Below are 19,239 nucleotides of genomic sequence, written 5' to 3'. Positions count from 1 at the left end.
GAGACAGGTCTCAGTCAATTTAGAAAGTTTATTTTGGCAAGGTTAAGGACGTGCCCCTGACACAGCCTCAGAAAGTCCTGAGACATGTGCCCAAGGTGGATGGGGGGACAGTTTGCTTTTATATATTTTAAAGAGGCATGAGACATCAATCAATATGTGTAAGATGTACATTGGTTCAGTTCAGTAACTGGAAGTGGGAGCTTCCATGTTAGAAGTATAATAGACAAGAGACAAAAGGTTACAATCTTTTGAAGCCGTGATCAGCCTTCCACTGAATACACAGTTTAGTCTGGCCCAGTGAATCTGCATTTTTTTTGCATAAACAATGGAGAAGAGAACGCAATCAGATATTCATTTGTCTCAGATGAGCCTCAGAGGGATGAGTTTGAATAGAATGGGAAGCAGGTTTGCCCTAAGCTGTTCCCTGCTTAATGTTTCCCTTTAGCTTGGTGATTTTGGAGTCTCAAGATTTATTTTCCTTTCACAGCCATCTAACAGTGAAGCATGGTTTCACTTTACACTTGAACCGCTATATCCACCAGATACAACCTTTGCCTCAAACACCACACACACTTTACACAAACCTGTTGACATCACACCTAAGTCAGCTTTTCTTGAGCCTCCATATGAACAAATAAACATGCCTCTGATCTGCGGATATCCCGCCAGGAAGTGCCGGCTTGGGTAGTGCTGGCTCAGCTAGCCCGCCACCGCTACCGTTGGATTTCCTCTTTCTCCTCTGATTTTAAGAAGTGAGACAAAAAAGCAATTCCTGTTAATCATGTAGACAATGCAAGGGTCTCCAGGTTCCATTTCAGGAAGCTGGTTTCATCAAGGTCACGAAAAGGTGCATGCGTATCCCTGACCAGAGAGCAGTTAGGGACCCCGACACGGAGGTGGCATCATGTAACCCTCAGGGGTGAGGGTAGGGAAGAGGGCCCGGCTGATGCTGGGAATGAGCAGCGCAGGCAGAGGGAAGGCCGGCGGTCCTGCGCCCCGGCGTGGACGCGTCCGGGAGTTCAGGCTGGAGAAATGGGTCACCACGTGCTATGGAGGCGGGGACATGGCCCTCCTCCCCTTATTTGTAAAGAACGCCGGAGCGGATCGTGGAGTTTCACCGCGGACCTGTCAGAGATACAGAGGTTGTGGGGGCGGGAGACAGAAAGAGAGAGATCCAGAGACCGAGTCTCAGGTTGACACGCAGACAGAAAGACGCAGAGACAGACAGAAACAAACAGATAGGAGAGGTGAGAGGCCAGCGAGTCCTTCTGATTAACTCGCCAAGCCCAGAGAAGAGATCCGGGGAGAGGGAGGGTCCCGTTTAGACACGCAATCTCCAGGACTCCGGAAGAGCCCCTTTCTGCAGTTCCTTGGGGACTGCACGTCTCACCTCTTCTAAGTTTGCGGCGGAGAGCATAAAGCAGAAAGACAGGAAGAGGAGGTGGAGTTCTACAGTTAGTGTGGTTTTAGTTTTTCCTAAGAAGTGGCGTGGTTTGGGGCTTTATATCCGGGAGGAGCATATGTACGCAAATCCTGGGGCGTTTGCAAACCCGGATCCGGGGCGTCTGGCCCCATGCCCGGCCGGGCTTTTGAGGGCTACTGCCACGCAGCGTTTCTGGAGCCGGCCGGCTGGTGCCCTGGTGGCCTTTATCTCTGTCCCCCTTTGTCCTCTTTATCTCAGGCTCTCCAGGAGGCCGGGGGGCCCACTCCGCCTATCGCTCCCCGCTGCTACGCTGCCACTTCAATGCCCCGCAGGTCGCGAGCTGCTGTTCTTTCGAAGGCGTCGGAGAACCAGAGGCGTCCCGCGCCACCTCTGACTCGGAGCAGCGCCGAGCACTGACGCTCGCGCCCTTGGGCACGGACGCCAGTGCGCCCGCGCGCGTCCCACTGCGCGGCAGCCCGTCGCGGGCCCTCAAGGGGAAGCCCAGGCCAGGATGACCCCGGGCCGGGCGGTGGCCGGGCTCCTGCTGCTGGCGGCCGCCGGCCTCGGAGGAGTGGCGGAGGGGCCAGGGCTCGCCTTCAGCGAGGATGTGCTGAGCGTGTTCGGCGCGAATCTGAGTCTGTCGGCGGCGCAGCTCCAGCACTTGCTGGAGCAGATGGGAGCCGCCTCCCGCGTGGGCGTCCCGGAGCCTGGCCAGCTGCACTTCAACCAGGTAAGGCCGCCAGGCCCGGGCAGCCCTCTGTACTGTGGGCGTCCCTAGACTTCACTTTGTATATGAGCCGTTTTTATTTGGGAAAAGGGCAGGAGAAAGAATCTTGTTTTATTTCTCAAGTAGAAGGCGGTATCTGGTGACACTTGCTTTTCACTAGACGAGGCTAAAGGATTAAAAGGTTAATGTTGTTAAGGGATTTGGCAGCCAGAAACTGCAGTTTTATGCCCGATGAACTGAGAGGTCAGACTCTTGTGATTATAAGGTTTTATTGAAAAGTTTATGCAGTAGTTGAGGGTGTGACGCCACCTTAACAGATGCTTTTTAGATAGGAATGAGTTACTTAAATCTTCCCAGAAAGATAACGGCTCACACACTTCCTACAAGGTCAGCAAGGAAGAAGATTATCACATGCCACCCTGGTTAACAGTTGCCCGGTGGGTAACCAGTGCCATTTGAAAACGAGATATAACGTAGTTCTGGCTCCTGTGTACATTACATGAGGCATTCAGGGCTGAAACAGGGGCGGCCTTGAGACCAAGCTTCTCATTTGGTCATCCAGATGGAGGTAGACTAGGCTTGTATTGTTAGTTCCTTGTCATATGTTAGGTCAAATATTTGATTCTAGTATTTATCCAAAATGATTAAAAAAAACCATTTTTCAGTACATAAACAGGGTACTACTAAGCATTTGGTAATACCTTGGCTTTGAGAACAGCTTGGAACTACCTAGGAGCAATTAAACATCATACCTGTTTGTAAACATAAAGTCAAATTATTCCTAATTATTTCTGTAATAAATACTCTGTGATTGGGTACTTCTTAAAATTGTGAAGTAGACAAAGTGTAGTTTCTGCATCCTTCCGAAACTGCTCTCTGTCTTTTAAAACTCAGTTAATTCAGTGCTTTGACTTGTTTTCCTTTACTCCTGTCCCATTGACAACTGCTACTGGAGAGCAGAATATAGTATTTTCCACATTGTTTGTCATTTTTGGACGATATTAGTTTGTTACAAAAAGATTTTGGGGTCCAAGATGTTTGGGAAATGCTGCATACTATTCTATACTCTTGGAAATTTGCCATTTCCTAATGAACATGACTTTAGATTACAGTTAGGGAAACTGTAATCAAATAAATTCCATGTTAATAACATTATAGGTAGGTTGGTATTCTTTTTGTTAGAAATATCTTACCACAATTAAAGTATATGGCCCTTAAGAAAATGTAGAACTTTCTGACGCCATGACGTATCAGGGTGGTCCCTCTTTGACCTAGAAGGGTTTTGTGGTCCCCTTACGCATGTTCTTTAGTAAATTGTCTATAGTTCCAGTTCTGGGCATGGTATTATATCTGGGGTAATATCTGAGAAATGATGTGTTGGAAAAATGGAAATGCCCACAAATTATGCTAATATTTAAGAAAATAAAGTATTTGCTCTCTAGTTGCATTCTTTTCTTATCAAATAGGGGGAACAGCTGAGCTGACTCCAGTATTTCCAGATAGGTATGGTCATGTGCTTGGAAAGAAACTTAGAGGATTGACTTGAAGCTGCGTATCTGTAGCCCACACATTGTTTTGACTTGCATGACCTCCTTATCTTGCAGTGTCTGGAGGTGTTGATGAATTTTAAAGGGGCAAAAGACCTCCCCACACCACATTCGCAAAGACATTGGAAAACATGCCTAAATTATTTAGGAAAATTGGTTAAGTGTACCAGTAATATGATTCTCTGTTTATTAGCAGGTAGGATGTCTCAATAGGGAAAATTATATGTATCTTGACACCTTTTTTTCTCATTCTCATGTTTGCATATTTAACTGCCCTCATTATGGCCTCTGTGGGCAACAAAAAGAGACAGGAAGAAGCTCATAATTAACTTGGAAAGAAAACGAAGCCAAGGAAAATTTACCACTTAATCAGCCTAACAAACATCTCTTTGATGTTCTCTCTTTTTCTTTTCTTTTTTTTTGAGACTGAGTTTCGCTCTTGTTGCCCAGGCTGGAGTGCAATGGCACGATCTTGGTTCACTGCAACCTCAGCCTCTCGGGTTCAAGCAATTCTGCTGCCTCAGCCTCCCGAGTAGCTGGGATTACAGGCGTGTGCCATCACACCCAGCTAATTTTGTATTTTTAGTAGAGATGGGGTTTCTCCCTGTTGGTGAGTCTGGTCTCAAACTCCCGACCTCAGGTGATCCGCCAGCCTCGGCCTCCCAAAGTGCAGGGATTATAGTCATGAGCCACGGCGCCCTGCCTGATGTTCTAAAAAGTCCTAGTGAAAACAATAATCATTGGTTAAATGATGACAAATGAAATACCAATCCAAAAGAATCCATCGATTTGCTGGTAGTTGACGGACTTGAGCCCACGGCATTTGTGTATGCTCCAGTGTGAAACCACCCAATTCTGGAGTAAAATTTTAGGGTCATTAATGCTTACATACCTTAAAGAATACAACTTCAGTTTCCTCATAGGTTGGAATAAACAATGCACATGTTTATTGTGAGACACTGGTTTTTGACTTTGAAAAAGGCTAAGAAAATAAAATTTGTTTTAAGGTCCAGGAATTTACTGAATCTTCTACAAGACTTAGTTTTCAAATAACTGTTCTTTGGTTGAGGGCTGTGATATTTATTAGGTCAGCTTTTCTCAGGTGATAGACTAATGAACTCTGGAGATTTGTTAGACAATTTTGGAAGGTTTTCTGAATATTTTTCTTCTGTATCCTTAAGTAAGTACTATTAAATTAGCTTGTTGCTTTGGGATATCAAAGAGGCCTGAGTTCAAACTGTAGACAGTAGAACAATTGAGCCAATAGTTTTGCTTCTTATAGCTACTGACAGTGCAAAGAGTTAGATAGAAGCAGTGACCCAAACAACAAAGAGGAGGGAGGCCTTTTAGCCAAATGGGTCTCTGGAGCCCTCATTTCTGGATAAAGGTCTGATCTATTGAGGGGAGTTCCGAGAATACACAGGGAAGCCCCAAATATCTGGATACTCCTGGGTTATTAATCTAGGACATTTAAGAATGGCCTCAGTGCTGCCTTTTGTTTGTTCAGGTGTTCCTTTCTCATTCTTCGAATGTTCCTTTTCTTCATTTCCTCTTTCAATTACTGTATTTTCAAGTTCTTATGTGTAGATAGTGGTTAAACAGCCTGATAGAAGGAAGATCCTATTTTCTGAATTATCACACTGAGCTGCTGGAAATGCCTCCATTCAGAGAGTTTCTTCTTCCGATACATATTTTTTGATATATATCTTGCAGCCCATCTCCTGCATTGCACATAGTTTTTTTCTTCTCACATTTCTACCATCACCTGGTTGCCAGGTTCTGTTTTTAACCTTTTTCAATTTTCAATATTCAGTCTTCTCAAAGCAACACTCTTTCTTTCAAAAAACTTCCAAGAACTGTCTCTTAGCTGGTAAACTCTAAATCTTGAGCCTAGCATTTATGGCCTGATCGTCCTGTGTCAACCTACTGCTCCAGACCTAGCACCCACTAAACTAAACTACTCACTGCTCTATGGATTCCCATAAGCTTTTGCTCAACCACTTCTGAGCTCATTATCTTCCTTGGACCCTTCCTGCCTTTGGCTGAAATGTTCTTCTTTTCCTTAAATTGCTCTGTGAAAATCTACTTTCTTAAGCCCAGCTAAACTGCACCATAAAACCTTTCTGGGGTATCACAGCCAGCGCTGATTTACTGATTTCTGTATTTTCTGAATTCCTGAAATATTTTTTACCGTGCTGATGTCACTTAACTATTCATGTGTTCTACAGACATTTTAAATGTCTGCTGCACTCTAATTTGAGTGGTTATTTTAAAATACAAATCTGATCATATCATTCATCCTGTTAAAACAATTCAGTGCCTTTTAGATAAACTTCAAACACTTATAGAGGCTTTAAAGTCCTTTTCTGATTTGGTCCCTGAGTGTTTCTTAAACCTTATCCTTTGTCACAGTTCTAATTTTAATGGACCATTTACAGTGCCTGGTTCTCTAGAAATACCTGATTATGCTCTGGTATCAGTTTAGACATTACTTCTTCTGAGTAGCCTTTCTTGATCTTCTCAAGAGTGTAGTCAAAGTCCCTTCAATGAAATCCTGTATTTCTTGGTGCTTGTGCAATTATAACATATTATATATTGCAATTATATTATAACAGGTAAATTATTTTATATGTATTGCAGTTTTCTGCTTATGTGGCTATAACCCCTGCTGCCTCCCTCTACCCTCCAAAAGATTTTTAACAAGTTGAAGGGCATGGTCTGACTCCTCTCTCTAGGGACTAGTGTAGTGCCTGGTTTATAATATGTATTCATTAGAATTTTTTTGAATAGATGGGTGAAGATTGTTTAAGATGAGGTCGATAATTTGAGTGCTTACATGACTTTACAGTCTATTGGAGGACATATGACATATGCACATATAATTATAATGCGTGATACAGTGATACGTCTGATTAAGGAACAACCCATTGATGCCTGAGGTTGCAGTTTTTTGAATTTTTGCAATCAGACCTTGGCAATGACCTTGAGCAGAAGGATATAAATAACTCCCACATGCTTAGTGTTCCAATAATGGAACACCAGGAATAAATGTGTTTAAAAACCAAAGTGGGATAAGACCTTTGTTTTCAGAAAATTAATCTGATGTGGGAGTGTGGAATGTATTGGAGTGGGTCAAGGTGGGAGCTAAGGAGCCATCCACAGTGGATTTCATGAGATGTAAGGACCAATTGAATCTGGAGAAAGTCAGAAGGTAATATAAAGGCTCTGCCTGCAGAGACTTCTAGAAGAGCAGGCATGGCTGAAGAGTATGCAAAAGGCCCCAAAGGTAAGCCTTTTCTATTTCAATATTTTGCCTGTAATGGTTATTTATTTAAGTATTATTAGATCTCTTCCTTCATTATCTTCTGGCCCTGTGATGCCAGAGAGGGAGAAAGAGTAACTCTGGGCTCATATTAATGGTGGCCAGGCTAGTGGTATGTAGCAAAAAGGAGTGTATGTATGTGTGTGGATACTGCAAACATGTTGTTTGCATTGCCTGTTGTCATCTACTGCAGTTTTTCCTAGGGTAGGGGTAATGATGGGTTAGATGAGGGTGTTTCTGGGAAGCACTGACTGTGGACAGAAGAGATAAAGAACATTAGTTCTTCTTTTTTTTTTTTTTTCCTCTTTATGGGCTGAGAAATGGTGGGGGTAAACCTTCTAGGAATGCCTTCTAACCTGCTTGCTCAGGTGAGAAACTGGAAAGGCAGGACAGAGGGTGAGGTTACCTGGGTCTCTTGTCAAGAATCCTCCAAGACAATGGCCCCATTCTGATCTATTAGATCGCTCTCACATAAGGTGATTGTGTACAGTATGTTGATTGTATTTCAAGGCTTTGGGAAAATGAGGGACATTCGTAATTCATTTGACTGTGATGTCAAGAGCTTAGTTTGCCTTGATGCCAGGTGTGATTGGGATCCATTAGGAAAATGCTTTTCATTCCTTTCATATCTAACTCCCAAAATCACATCTTTACCCACTATTCTAGGAGTCATATGAACCCTTTTATATGTAATATAATAATTATAGCTAGAATTTATTGATCTTTTACTATGTGACATTACTCCCTTAACCAATTTATTTGTATTATCACATTTCATACTCATACCAACTCTATGATAAAGGTCCCATTATTATCTTCATTTTATACGTAAGAAAAATGTGGCACAGAGAGGTTAAGTAACTGGACCAACGTCACGAAGTAAGTAGTAGAACCTCAGGCAATCTTACACACTATGCTATAGTGCATTTTTTGAATTACAATCTAGAAAACCATACTTTCTCTAGCTAGAGCAACCGTGACCTTAGATTTTGAACTACGGACAGAAGTTACTAGTCATCCACTGCCTATCTGGCTACATTGCTTAGTCACATTAAGGAAATGGTACTAGAGCTGCGGAGGCTAGGATGATGATGACTTTTATCCTCAGAGACCTTATAATTAAGAAATAAGATGGAGGCCGGGCGCAGTGGCTCACGCCTGTAATTCCACCACTTTGGGAGTCTGAGGCGGGCAGATCACGAGGTCAGGAGATCCAGACCATCTTGGTTGATACGGTAAAACCTCATCTGTACTAAAAATACAAAAAATTAGCTGGGCGTGGTGGCGGGCACCTGCAGTCCCAGCTACTGTGGAGGCTGAGGCAGGGGAGAATGGCGTGAACCTGGGAGGCGGAGCTTGCAGTGAGCCAAGACTGCACTCCAACCTGGGCGACAGAGGGAGACTCCGTCTCAAAAAAAAAAAAAAAAAAAAAAAAAAGAAGAAGAAATAAGATGGAAACTGTGAAAAGTGACTATGGAAGGCAAATCTGCAGTAATCACGAAAGCAGACATTGTAAAACATATCACAAGGCCATATATGATTGTCACATGGATACTAGAAAACATCTGCTACTAGTTTAGAAAGGTGAGGGATTTTTGAGGGTTGGAAATCCCTCATGGAAAAGTTACAACTCAGTCAATTCAGCTTATCTCATTTGGGTTTTAAAAATTTAATTGATTGAACTCTTGCTTATACCAAATGTGATGAATTTTCATGTGAATTACATGAATTCTTTTTTAGAGGATGAAATTTTCTTTTATTCTTTCGTATATAATGAATTTTTTTAAGGGACTATAAGCGACAATAGTACTTTCTTCTATGGATAGACTTCAGGCATGTCTAGTATGAAACCTTTCAGTCCATTTCTCACTTTTATGCTATAAGTTTTCTGCCAATGAATCCACTGTCTCTTCTGGCAGTTTAGAATGGAAATCTTCCCTTATGATGCCTCTGAAGCAATTGCATTCTTAGTGCACAACATTGGAGCAAGTGGTTTGTGCATAGGTGTTAGGGAATGAGTTGAAGCAAGGAGGGAAGAGTAGGTGAGCCGAACCTAGTACTTCAACAGATCACTGACTCCTTACATAGGTAAGACAGTGCTGCTAGGAGGCAGTTTGAGCTTTCTCACACAGTTATCAGGTGAACTTTCCTGAATTGGGATAGGTCTTTGTTTCTCTCTAGGGATGTTCTCTAGAGATGTTCTCTCATCTGGGTGGGAGATTTGCAGCTGTTATGCTTTCCATGGTTTATTCTTATCTTGGGTGATACTGAGGGGCAGGGACTTAGTTTTCTGCTTCCTAGTCATAAAAACCCGTTACTTTTCAACCATAATAATCGTTTAAAGGTGTTTTCTTTAAATTTAATATACTTTTTTTTTTTTTTTTGAGAAAAGTGAATTTCTTTTGGTGGTAGTAGGGATTGGGGGAGAAAAATAGGAATATAAATAGAAGTGGAAAATAAGGCCTGAAGTTGAGAAGGATCAGTGATCCTCAGGAAAAGGAAAGCAACCTCTAATGAAGGTGGTTTAATGTGGCTGGTAATGGTTTTGCAAGTTATTTGTATTCCAAGTGGTGTTTCCTCAAGGGATGTACACATTACTAAGTGCAAACAGCTAGGATTAGGGTCATTTACAATGCAATTTATTTTAAAAAAAGAATGTTTACTCTAGACTACCTAAAAAACTATGTGTTTTTCAGAATTTTCCCATTTCCAACTTTATATAACAGTAGATGCCTGTTTGTAATAAAAACTAATTAATTTATTCTCACACTATTCCAATTGTCTGTTTCAGTAGTCTTGAGATTTATTTTATAAAGAAATGGAACTTTCATCCAATTACCTTTGTGTTGATAGGATTTGGGAGCATTGAAAACATTCAGAATGGAGCCTTGTTTAATTTGGCTTCCGTCTCTTTCTAAGATACTCTGTTGTTTTTCTTGGCCTGAAGTTTAAGGAGAATAAAAACAAAAATCTGTGAGTCTAGATTAAAGGTGAACCTGAAATGTAGCATTATGCCCTCCAAGGTCAAATATTTAACACCTTGACTTTTTTTTTTTCTTTAAATAACTAATTGAATAGCTAGAGAAAAAAAATCAAGTGAGCATTGATAATGCCTCTAAGTCTTTAGTTTTTTGAACCTAATTAAAAATAATCCAAATTGTAACCAATTTATTTGGTGAGCTTCTTAGACCTCTAACTATCTTAGAGAATACAGCATAATGGTTTACAACTTGGCTTCTGGAGTCAGGCAAGCCTAGGTTGAAATTCTAATTCTCTTGTTTACCACCTGGGAAATCACAGGCAAGTGACTTAACCTCTTTTTGTAATCCTTAGGTTTTACATCTGTGAATTGAGAAAAAAAGAGCCTTACTCATAGGACAGTTTTTTGGACTAGAAAATAAGAACAATATTAACATTTATTGAACATTTAATATATTTTGGGCACTTATATATTTAGTATATGTGCCAACTCAATAAAGATATAAGACATTTTTAATTACCTGAATTGCTTCCAATAATACATAATACAAAAGACAGTTTATGTAAAATACTTAGCATTGGGACTGGCTCAAATTATGTCCTCAGTACGTAGTTATTATCATCATAATACTATGTTACTCGATATAGCTACATTATCCTTAACAAAATTGTCTTCCATTGAAGATCTGAACACCCAAGGGTCTGTCAACTTAAAGAAGAAAGCATAGCCATAAAAAGACAGTAAGAATTAATGAAATAAAAAGATCAGTGAGAAATAAGTCAGTCCAGTGCCTTTGATTTCAGTCTTGGTTTCCATGGTGACTCACCTTCAGAAAGGCTTTTACAGTTTACCTCCACTTCACTTTCACCAAGCACTGGTAGTAAATCCTTGAAAATGTAAAACTTAGGTGTAGAGACTACTAAAATAATTTGAGTACTTCAATATGGATTGAAATTATTACCTCCCCTCTAGAGGACTTCTGGTGCTACATTTAGGAGTTGGCTCTATTTTACTATTTTTGCCGCAGATGGGCATCACCACTGAAATGTGAATGCTTGGGGAACCATGTAATACTTCCAGAAATGGATAGAATTGTGGTTTTAAGTTGAGATCTACTTCTAAATCTATATGGACCTCTATATGGATTTTGCAAGCCAAAGAATCCAGGACCCTCTGCGTTTAGCTGAACCCTGTTGATTAGAAAGCAGATAAGAGAATGAGACCATTTTGTTCTAACAGGAAGAAGTGAGAGATGTATCTCTTCAGGGGCAGGGAAACAGAAAGTTAGCTCGAACTTCAGTGAACAGTAAAATCGGTAGACTGATTCTGAGCTTGGCAAAAGATCCTACTTTATATAAATACTCATCGTATGTTCTATAAAACACACAGCCCCTTATGTTAAGAGATGCATGCTATGATGGTACCAGGTAATAGAGTTTGAAATATTAAATCATAATGCTCTACAGTTTTCTTCAGGAGCAGAGTTCCCCAGAACGTGAGTATATTATTTGGTTACTTCACCTACACATATTAGCAGGAACAGCTAGACACTGGCTCTGTCTCTAGTCCTGGGATGAACACTGTTCAAGTAAATGTTGTGGGCAGGGCCTTTACTGTGGCAGAGGAAACAGGTCCTGTCCTAGTAAGAATATTTACTAACAATTATGGAGCACTTCTTGTGTTCCTTGTGTTCCAGGCATCCTGCTCAGTTCTTCCTTAGACACTATTCTGTTAATCCTCCTGATCCCATGGAGTAAACACTCTTGTTATTCCCTTGAGGAAATTTAACTTTATGTAGGTTAAGTAACTCAAGTCAGATGACTCATATTGGCAGAGCACATATTCCATTCCAGGGTGACTGGATTCTCTAACTGATGCACTTTCCACTGTTGCTGAAGAGTATCATCCCACAGAAGGACTTATTTTCCAAAAAGCCAAGTGCCTCTTGTGTCATCCAAGTGCCTGGATGTCAAGCTGGAACTAATGCCATTTTCTTGAAGCCACTGGGAACCGTACACTCATTTATTTGAAGCAGAAATATGTTCTCTGCTCATATTCCCCTCTTGTTTGAGTAAAAAGAGGGGAAAAAAGTTTTTTCTTCCCCTTGTTAAAGTTGTACTTGCAATAATCAGGGCTGGCCCTAAAACTCATTATTACTTCCTCTACAAAGTAGTTTTTAACCTTGCAAAGTTATTTCCTGACAATTAACATTTGATACTCAAAACAATATTGTGAGAAAATTGGGACATATCCGTTCCCCCAGAAACTGAGATACGAGTAAGTCATTTGGTAAAAGTTAGACAAAGTCCCCAAATTTTTCTGGGAGACCAGACATTCCAATTTTGAATCCTCAGTTCTCTTCCCTTGGGCTAATTTTAATCAGATGCTGTATTAGCAAGGCCACTGTGCTCTGACTCACCTGAATATTCCATGGTCTTTGTGCTTCGTTTTCTGTGGATAACTGGACCATAGAAAGGTACGAATGCCTATTCTGTTTTCTCACCTCTCAGTCACTATTCAAACCATTGGTTATGGCTTTTTTCCGGCGCTCCCCCTGCTTCACTTCCCTGAAATTTATACCAAGTCATGTGGAACCACCTTATTGTTAGGTTCAGTGGGTGCTTCTCAGGCCTCACTGCTCTGATCATTTTGTTGGTGTTGATCACATCCTACTTGAAACGCATTCTTTCCTTGCTTGCAGCTGTTTGTGCCATGTTTTTCTTACTTCTCTGGCTGCTGCTTTTCAGTTTTGATTTCCTTTGCTCACTCTTTAAATATTAGTGCTCCTCAGGTTTTCATCTCCAGCCTGTTTTCTTTTGATGTCACACACTGTTTCTGTATATCTTCAATGACTCATATAGCTGTGATTATCTATCTGTAGATGCTTTCTACATGAGTTGGCTTACTTCAGATTTCTCTCTTGAGATTCAGCCTTGTGCACCCAGCTGACAATTGATGTCTAACTCTTTTCTTTTCCCCAACTCAACAGGTCTAAATCTGTCTCAAACAGAACTCATCAACTCCATCCCTTTCTCCATCAAAATCTTTTGGTATTCCTGCTTTGCCCATCTTAGTGATAGGTATTACTATCTGCTCACTGAACTAAACTGAGGAACTGGATGTTAACATTGACTCCTCACTTTTTCTTTCCCCTTCCCGTATCAAATGCACATAAGCCTTGTCATAATAATTTGCGGATATCTCTTAGTTAATCTCTTGAAGCTCCAACATCCTCTCTGTGTAATGGGGAAAATTGTACTACCTTATGGGATTGTAGTGGAGATGAAATCAGATATGTCTAGCCATGCTGTCTTTTGCCTGGCATGCTGTAAGTATTCAGTACAGATACACTCGGTTACTGCTGCCGCCCTCTGCATCCAGTCTTGCCTTATGTCTCTCTTTCCTCTACATTTCTGCCAGTCTTGAATATGTATATACTTTTTGTTAGACTTCAAGTTCTGGGATACATGTGCAGAACGTGCAGGTTTATTACATAGGTATACGTGTGCCATGGTGGTTTGCTGCACCCTCAACCTGTCATCTACAGTAGGTACTTCTCCTAATGCTATCCCTCCCCAGCCCCCCACCCCCTGACAGGCCCCAGTGTGTGAGGTTCCCCTCCCTGTGTCCTTGTGCTCTCATTGTTCAATTTCCTCTTATGAGTGAGAACATGTGGTGTTAGGTTTTCTATTCCTGTGTTAGTTTGCTGAGGATGATGGTTTCCAGCTTCATCCACGTCTCTAAAAAGGACTTGAACTCATCCTTTTTTATGGCTGCATAGTATTCCATGGTATATATGTGCCACATTTTCTTTATCCAGTCTATCATTGATGGGCATTTGGGTTGGTTCCAAGTCTTTGCTATTGTGAAAGTGCTGCAAGAAACATACGTGTGCATGTGTCTTTATAATAGAATGATTTATAATCCTTTGGGTATATACCCAGTAATGGGATTGCAAACCATCAATTAGTATTTCTGGTTCTGGATCCTTGAGGAATTGCCACACTGTCTTTCACAATGGTTGAACTAACTTATACTCCCACCAACAGTGTAAAAGCTTTCCTATTTCTCCACATCCTCTCCAGCATCTATTGTTTCATGACTTTTTACTGATCGCCATTCTGACTGGCGTGAGAGTTATCTCATTGTGGTTTTGGTTTGCATTTCTCTAATGATCAGTGGATGATGAGGTTTTTTTCATATGTTTGTTGGCCACATAAATATATTCTTTTGAAAAGTGTCTGTTCATATACGTTGCCCAATTTTTGATGGGGTTGTTTGTTTTTTTCTTGTAAATTTGTTTAAGTTCCTTGTAGATTCTGGATATTAGCCCTTTGTCAGATGAATAGATTACAAAAGTTTACACCCATTCTGTGGGTTGCCTGTTCACTTTGATGATAGCGTCTTCTGCTGTGCAGAAGCTCTTTAGTTTAACTAGACCCCATTTGTCAATTTTGGCTTTTGTTGCCATTGCTTTTGGTGTTTTAGTCATGAAGTCCTTGCCCATGCCTATGTCCTGAATGGTATTTCCTAGGTTTTCTTCTAGGATTTTTATGGTTTTAGGTGTTATGTTTAAATTTTCAATCCATCTTGAGTTAATTTTTGTATAAGGTGTAAGGAAGGAGTCTAGTTTCAGTTTTCTACATATGGATAGTCAGTTTTCCCAACACCATTTATTAAATAGGAAATTCTTTCCCCGTTGCTTGTTTTTGTGAGGTTTGTCAAAGATCAGATGGTCGTAGATGTGTGGCATTATTTCTGAGGCCTCTGTTCTGTTCCATTGGTCTATATATCTGTTGTGGTACCAGTACTATGCTGTTTTTGTTACTGTAGCCTTATAGTATAGTTTGAAGTCAGGTAGCATGATGCCTTCAGCCTTGTTCTTTTTGCTTAGGCTTGTCTTGGCTATATGGGCTCTTCTTTGGTTTCATATGAAGTTTAAAATAGTTTTTTCCAATTATGTGAAGAAAGTAAATGGCAGCTTGATGGGGATAGCATTGAATCTATAAATTACTTTGGGCAGTATGGCCATTTTCACAACATTGATTCTTCCTATCCATGAGCATGGAATAATTTTCCATTTGTTTGTGTCCTTTCTTATTTTCTTGAGCAGTGGTTTGTAGTTCTCCTTGAAGAGGTCCTTCACATCCCTTGTAAGCTGTATTCCTAAGTGTTTTATTCTCTTGGTAACAATTGTGAATGGGAGTTCACTCATGATTTGGCTCTCGTCTGTTATTGGTGTATAGGAATGCTTGTAATTTTAGCGCATTGATTTTGTATCCTGAGACTTTGCTAAAGTTGCTTATCAGCTTAAGGAGATTTTGGCCTGAGACGATGGGGTTTTCTAAATATACAATCATGTCATCTGCAGACAGAGACAATTTGACTTCCTCTTTTCCTATTTGAATACCCTTGATTTGTTTCTCTTGCCTGATTGCCCTAGCCAGAACTTCCAACACTATGTTGAATAGGAGTGGTGAGAGACAGCATCCTTGTCTTGTGCTGGTTTTCAAAGGGACTGCTTCCAGCCTTTGCCCATTCAGTATGATATTGGCTGTAGGCTTGTCATAAAGAGCTGTTATTATTTTGAGATACATCCCATCAATACGTAGTTTATTGAGCATTTTTTTTAGCATGAAGTGGTGTTGAATTTTATCAAAAGCCTTTTCTGTATCTATTGAGATAATTATGTGGTTTTTGTCTTTGGTTCTGTTTGTATGCTGGATTACGTTTATTGATTTGTGTGTGTTGAACCAGCCTTGCATCCCAGGGATGAAGCCCACTTGATCATGGTGGATAAGCTTTTTGATGTGCTGCTGGGTTCGGTTTGCCAGTATTTTATTGAGAATTTTTGCATCAATGTTCATCAGGGATATTGGTCTAAAATTCTCTTTTTTTGTTGTGTCTCTGTCATGCTTTGGTATCAGGATGATGTTAGCCTCATAAAATGAGTTAGGTGGATTCCCTCTTTTTCTATTGATTGGAATAGTTTCAGAAGGAATGGTACCAGCTCCTCCTTGTACCTCTAGTAGAATTCAGCTGTGAATCCATCTGGTCCTGGACTTTTTTTGGTTGGTAGGCTATTAATTACTACCTCCATTTCAGAACTTGCTATTGGTCTATTCAGGGATTCAACTTCTTCCTGGTTTAGTCTTGGGAGGGTGTATGTGTCCAGGAATTTAACCGTTTCTTCTAGATTTTTCAAGTTTATTTGCCTTGAGGTGTTTATAGTATTCTCTGATGGTAGTTTGTATTTCTGTGGGATAAGTAGTAATCTCCCCTTTACCATTTTTTATGAGTCTATTTGATTCTTCTCTCTTTTCTTCTTTGTTAGTCTAGCTAAGCTTTTCAAAAAAACCAGCTCCTGGATTCAGTTATTTTTTGAAGGGTTTTTTGTGCCTCTATCTCCTTCAGTTCTGCTCTGATCTTAGTTATTTCTTGTCTTCTGCTAGCTTTTGAATGTGTTTGCTCTTGCTTCTCTAGTTCTTTTAATTGTGATGTTAGGGTGTTGATTTTAGATCTTTCCTGCTTTCTCCTATGGGCATTTAGTGCTATAAATTTCCCTCTAAATACTGCTTTAGCTGTGTCCCAGAGATTCTGGTGCGTTGTGTCTTTGTTCTCAAAGAAATTACTTATTTCTGCGTTAATTTCATTATTACCCAGTGGTCATTCAGGAGCAGGTCGTTCAGTTTCCATGTAGTTGTGTGGTTTTGAGTGAGTTTCTTAATCCTGTGTTGTAATTTGATTGCACTGTGGTCTGAGAAACTGTTTGTTATGATTCCCGTTCTTTTGCATTTGCCGATGAGTGTTTTACTTCCAATTATGTGGTCAATTTTAGAATAAGTGCCATGTGGTGCTGAGAAAAGTATATATTCTGTTGATTTGGGGTGGAGAGTTCTGTAGATGTCTATTAAGTCAGCTTGGTCCAGAGCTGAGTTCACAGACTTGAATCTTTTTTTTTTTTTTTGAGACAGATTCTCACTCTCTCCCCAAGGCTGGATTGCAGTGGCACGATCTCAGATCACTGCAACCTCTGTCTTCCAGGTTCAAGCAATTCTCCTGTCTCAGCTTCCCAAATAGCTGGGACTACAGGTGCCCACCACCATGCCCGGCTAATTTTTGTATTTTTAGTACGGACAGAGTTTCACCATATTGGTCAGGCTGGTCTTGAACTTTTGACCTTAGGTGATCCGCCTGCCTTGGCCTCCCAAAGTACTGAGATTACAGGCAGGAGTCACTGTGCCCAGCCAACTTGAATCTTTAATATGCAAATCTAAGCATGTCACTATCCTCACATGACTTCCCATTATTGTTAAAATAAACTCTGAACTATTTGCCTGGTATTTGCAGCCCTGAAGCATCTGCCCCCACTCTCATATTTCTCCAGCCTTATTTCTACTTTTTATTTCACATTTCACCTTCAATGCTGCTTTCTCCAGGAAGCCTTTAACAGTCTAATTACTTCAGAGTTGGTTAATACCTCTGTCTTCTCCAAATTCATGGAGCCTACCTCCGCACTTACCAGGCCATGCTGCAGTTATGCCTTTTTTTTTTTTTTTAAGAGATGGAGCCTCTCTCTGTCACCCAAGATCCGCTTCCCAGGTTCATGCTATTCTCCTGCCTCAGCCTCCCGAGTAGCTGGGACTACAAGCGCTCACCACTACCCCTGGCTAATTTTTTTGTATTTTTTTAGTAGAGACAGGGTTTCACTGTATTAGCCAGGATGGTCTCGATCTCCTGACCTCGTGATTTGCCCACCTTGGCCTCCCAAAGTGCTGGGATTATAGGCGTGAGCCACTGCGCCCAGCCCCTGCAGTTATATATGTCTTAATATGGACCCTGCAATAGTCTGTATGGTCCATGAGGCAAAGGACTGGGTTTACCTGGAAAGTGTCTGCTATGCCCATAACTAGCATAATGTCTGACATTTAGGCGATATTCAAGAAATATTTGTTGAATGAATGAAATGCTTGATAAATAACTTCAACCTTTTTAACTGAAAAATTTTTAATGATTAATTTTAAACCAACATAACCTTCTAAATTAATATTCCTTTCCCTCCTCAGCATCCTTTAGAAGGACACATGAATTCTCTATTCTGCTCGTTTAAGCAGATGATCTAGGTATCAACCTAGATGCATCATGTAATTTAATTTAAGGTAAACCAGCAATTCAGTTTTTTGTTGCTGACAATGAATTAAAAAAAAAAAAAGAGAGAGATAAGGCCTGAGAAGCACCCATTGTATTTAGTTCCAGTGACCTTGTGTAGAATAATTTTAAGGAAGTGGTGGGAATAGAAGCCAGACCACAATGGGTTGAGGAATGACTGAGAGGTGAGGAAATGGAATAGGTATTCATACATTTCCATGGGTCCAATTACACACATAAAAAACATAAAAGTAATAGTACTTTAAAATTTAACCCATGGGTCATCTAAATAGAAGGAAATAAAGTTTTTATTACTTTTAGTTTATGAACTTCCCAGGAATTTTTTTCTTCTCATTTAGCCTGGGAGTTTCTCTGTAGCCCATTACTATATTCTTTAGGGCAACTTAGAAACACTGATGTCAGGATTAGTTTATTTGTAGCATCAGGGCCACATAGAGCTGATTCTAGGAAAGTTTCATAGAATGAGAAGAAAAACTGATGTCTGGAATATTTGCCTCCTCACAGGTCCTGGAAGATGATTCCCATATTGATTTGTTTTTCTCAGAATTGTATTCAAACACAGTGTGCTAGTTTGAAATCTCCTTTCATTCACTTCCTTTCCTTAATCTACAAAATTAACAATTGTTTATAAATTGAGTGTCTTATGTGTCCAAGGACTTATTAGGAGTTGAAGAAGATATAAAAAGGAAGAAGTCCATCCTCTGTAGATTTTTATGATCTTATTGAAGAAATATCCATTTTATGAGAAGATAATAATACATGGAAGCACACATTAAGTGCTATACAAATAGATAACAGGGATGTCTGGAGTCTGGAGAGAAGGGCTGGGTATAGCAGTATTAGGCAGAGAAGATGAATTCCAAATGGGCCTTGCAGGACAGACAAAAGTTGGGTAGTTTGAGAGGAGGTGTATTGTATTCTAGGCAGGGTTCATGGGAGATGCAAAGTCACAGTGAAGTTAAAATATAAGGCTGATTATAACTGTTTGGTTAGAATAGCGTGTTCATGTATCCTTTTACAGCGTACTGAAGGGGGAAAGGAATATTAGAGACAGGCAAGTGAGATTCTTAA

General features: G+C 40.4%; 1 protein-coding gene across 4 annotated transcripts in view; it reads left to right on the top strand.

Moving 5' to 3' along the window:
• Window positions 1-1,064: 1,064 nt before the first annotated feature.
• Window positions 1,065-19,239, top strand: part of SLC39A8 (solute carrier family 39 member 8) — a 91,651-nt gene continuing 73,476 nt past the window's right edge. The window contains exons 1-2 of one of the 4 annotated variants that reach the window (XM_073017516.1): window positions 1,065-1,142; window positions 1,682-2,153. In XM_073017516.1, coding sequence (XP_072873617.1) covers window positions 1,935-2,153 — 219 coding nt within the window. In that variant the 5' untranslated portion in view covers window positions 1,065-1,142; window positions 1,682-1,934. The other 3 variants (XM_007999402.3, XM_007999403.3, XM_037990326.2) reach the window with 3 other exon arrangements.

Source organism: Chlorocebus sabaeus, chromosome 7 (assembly GCF_047675955.1).
Source record: "Chlorocebus sabaeus isolate Y175 chromosome 7, mChlSab1.0.hap1, whole genome shotgun sequence".
NCBI classification, from domain to species: domain Eukaryota; kingdom Metazoa; phylum Chordata; class Mammalia; order Primates; family Cercopithecidae; genus Chlorocebus; species Chlorocebus sabaeus.
Note: the sequence above shows the minus strand (reverse complement) of the source record. Positions and strands in the feature narration are given on the sequence as shown.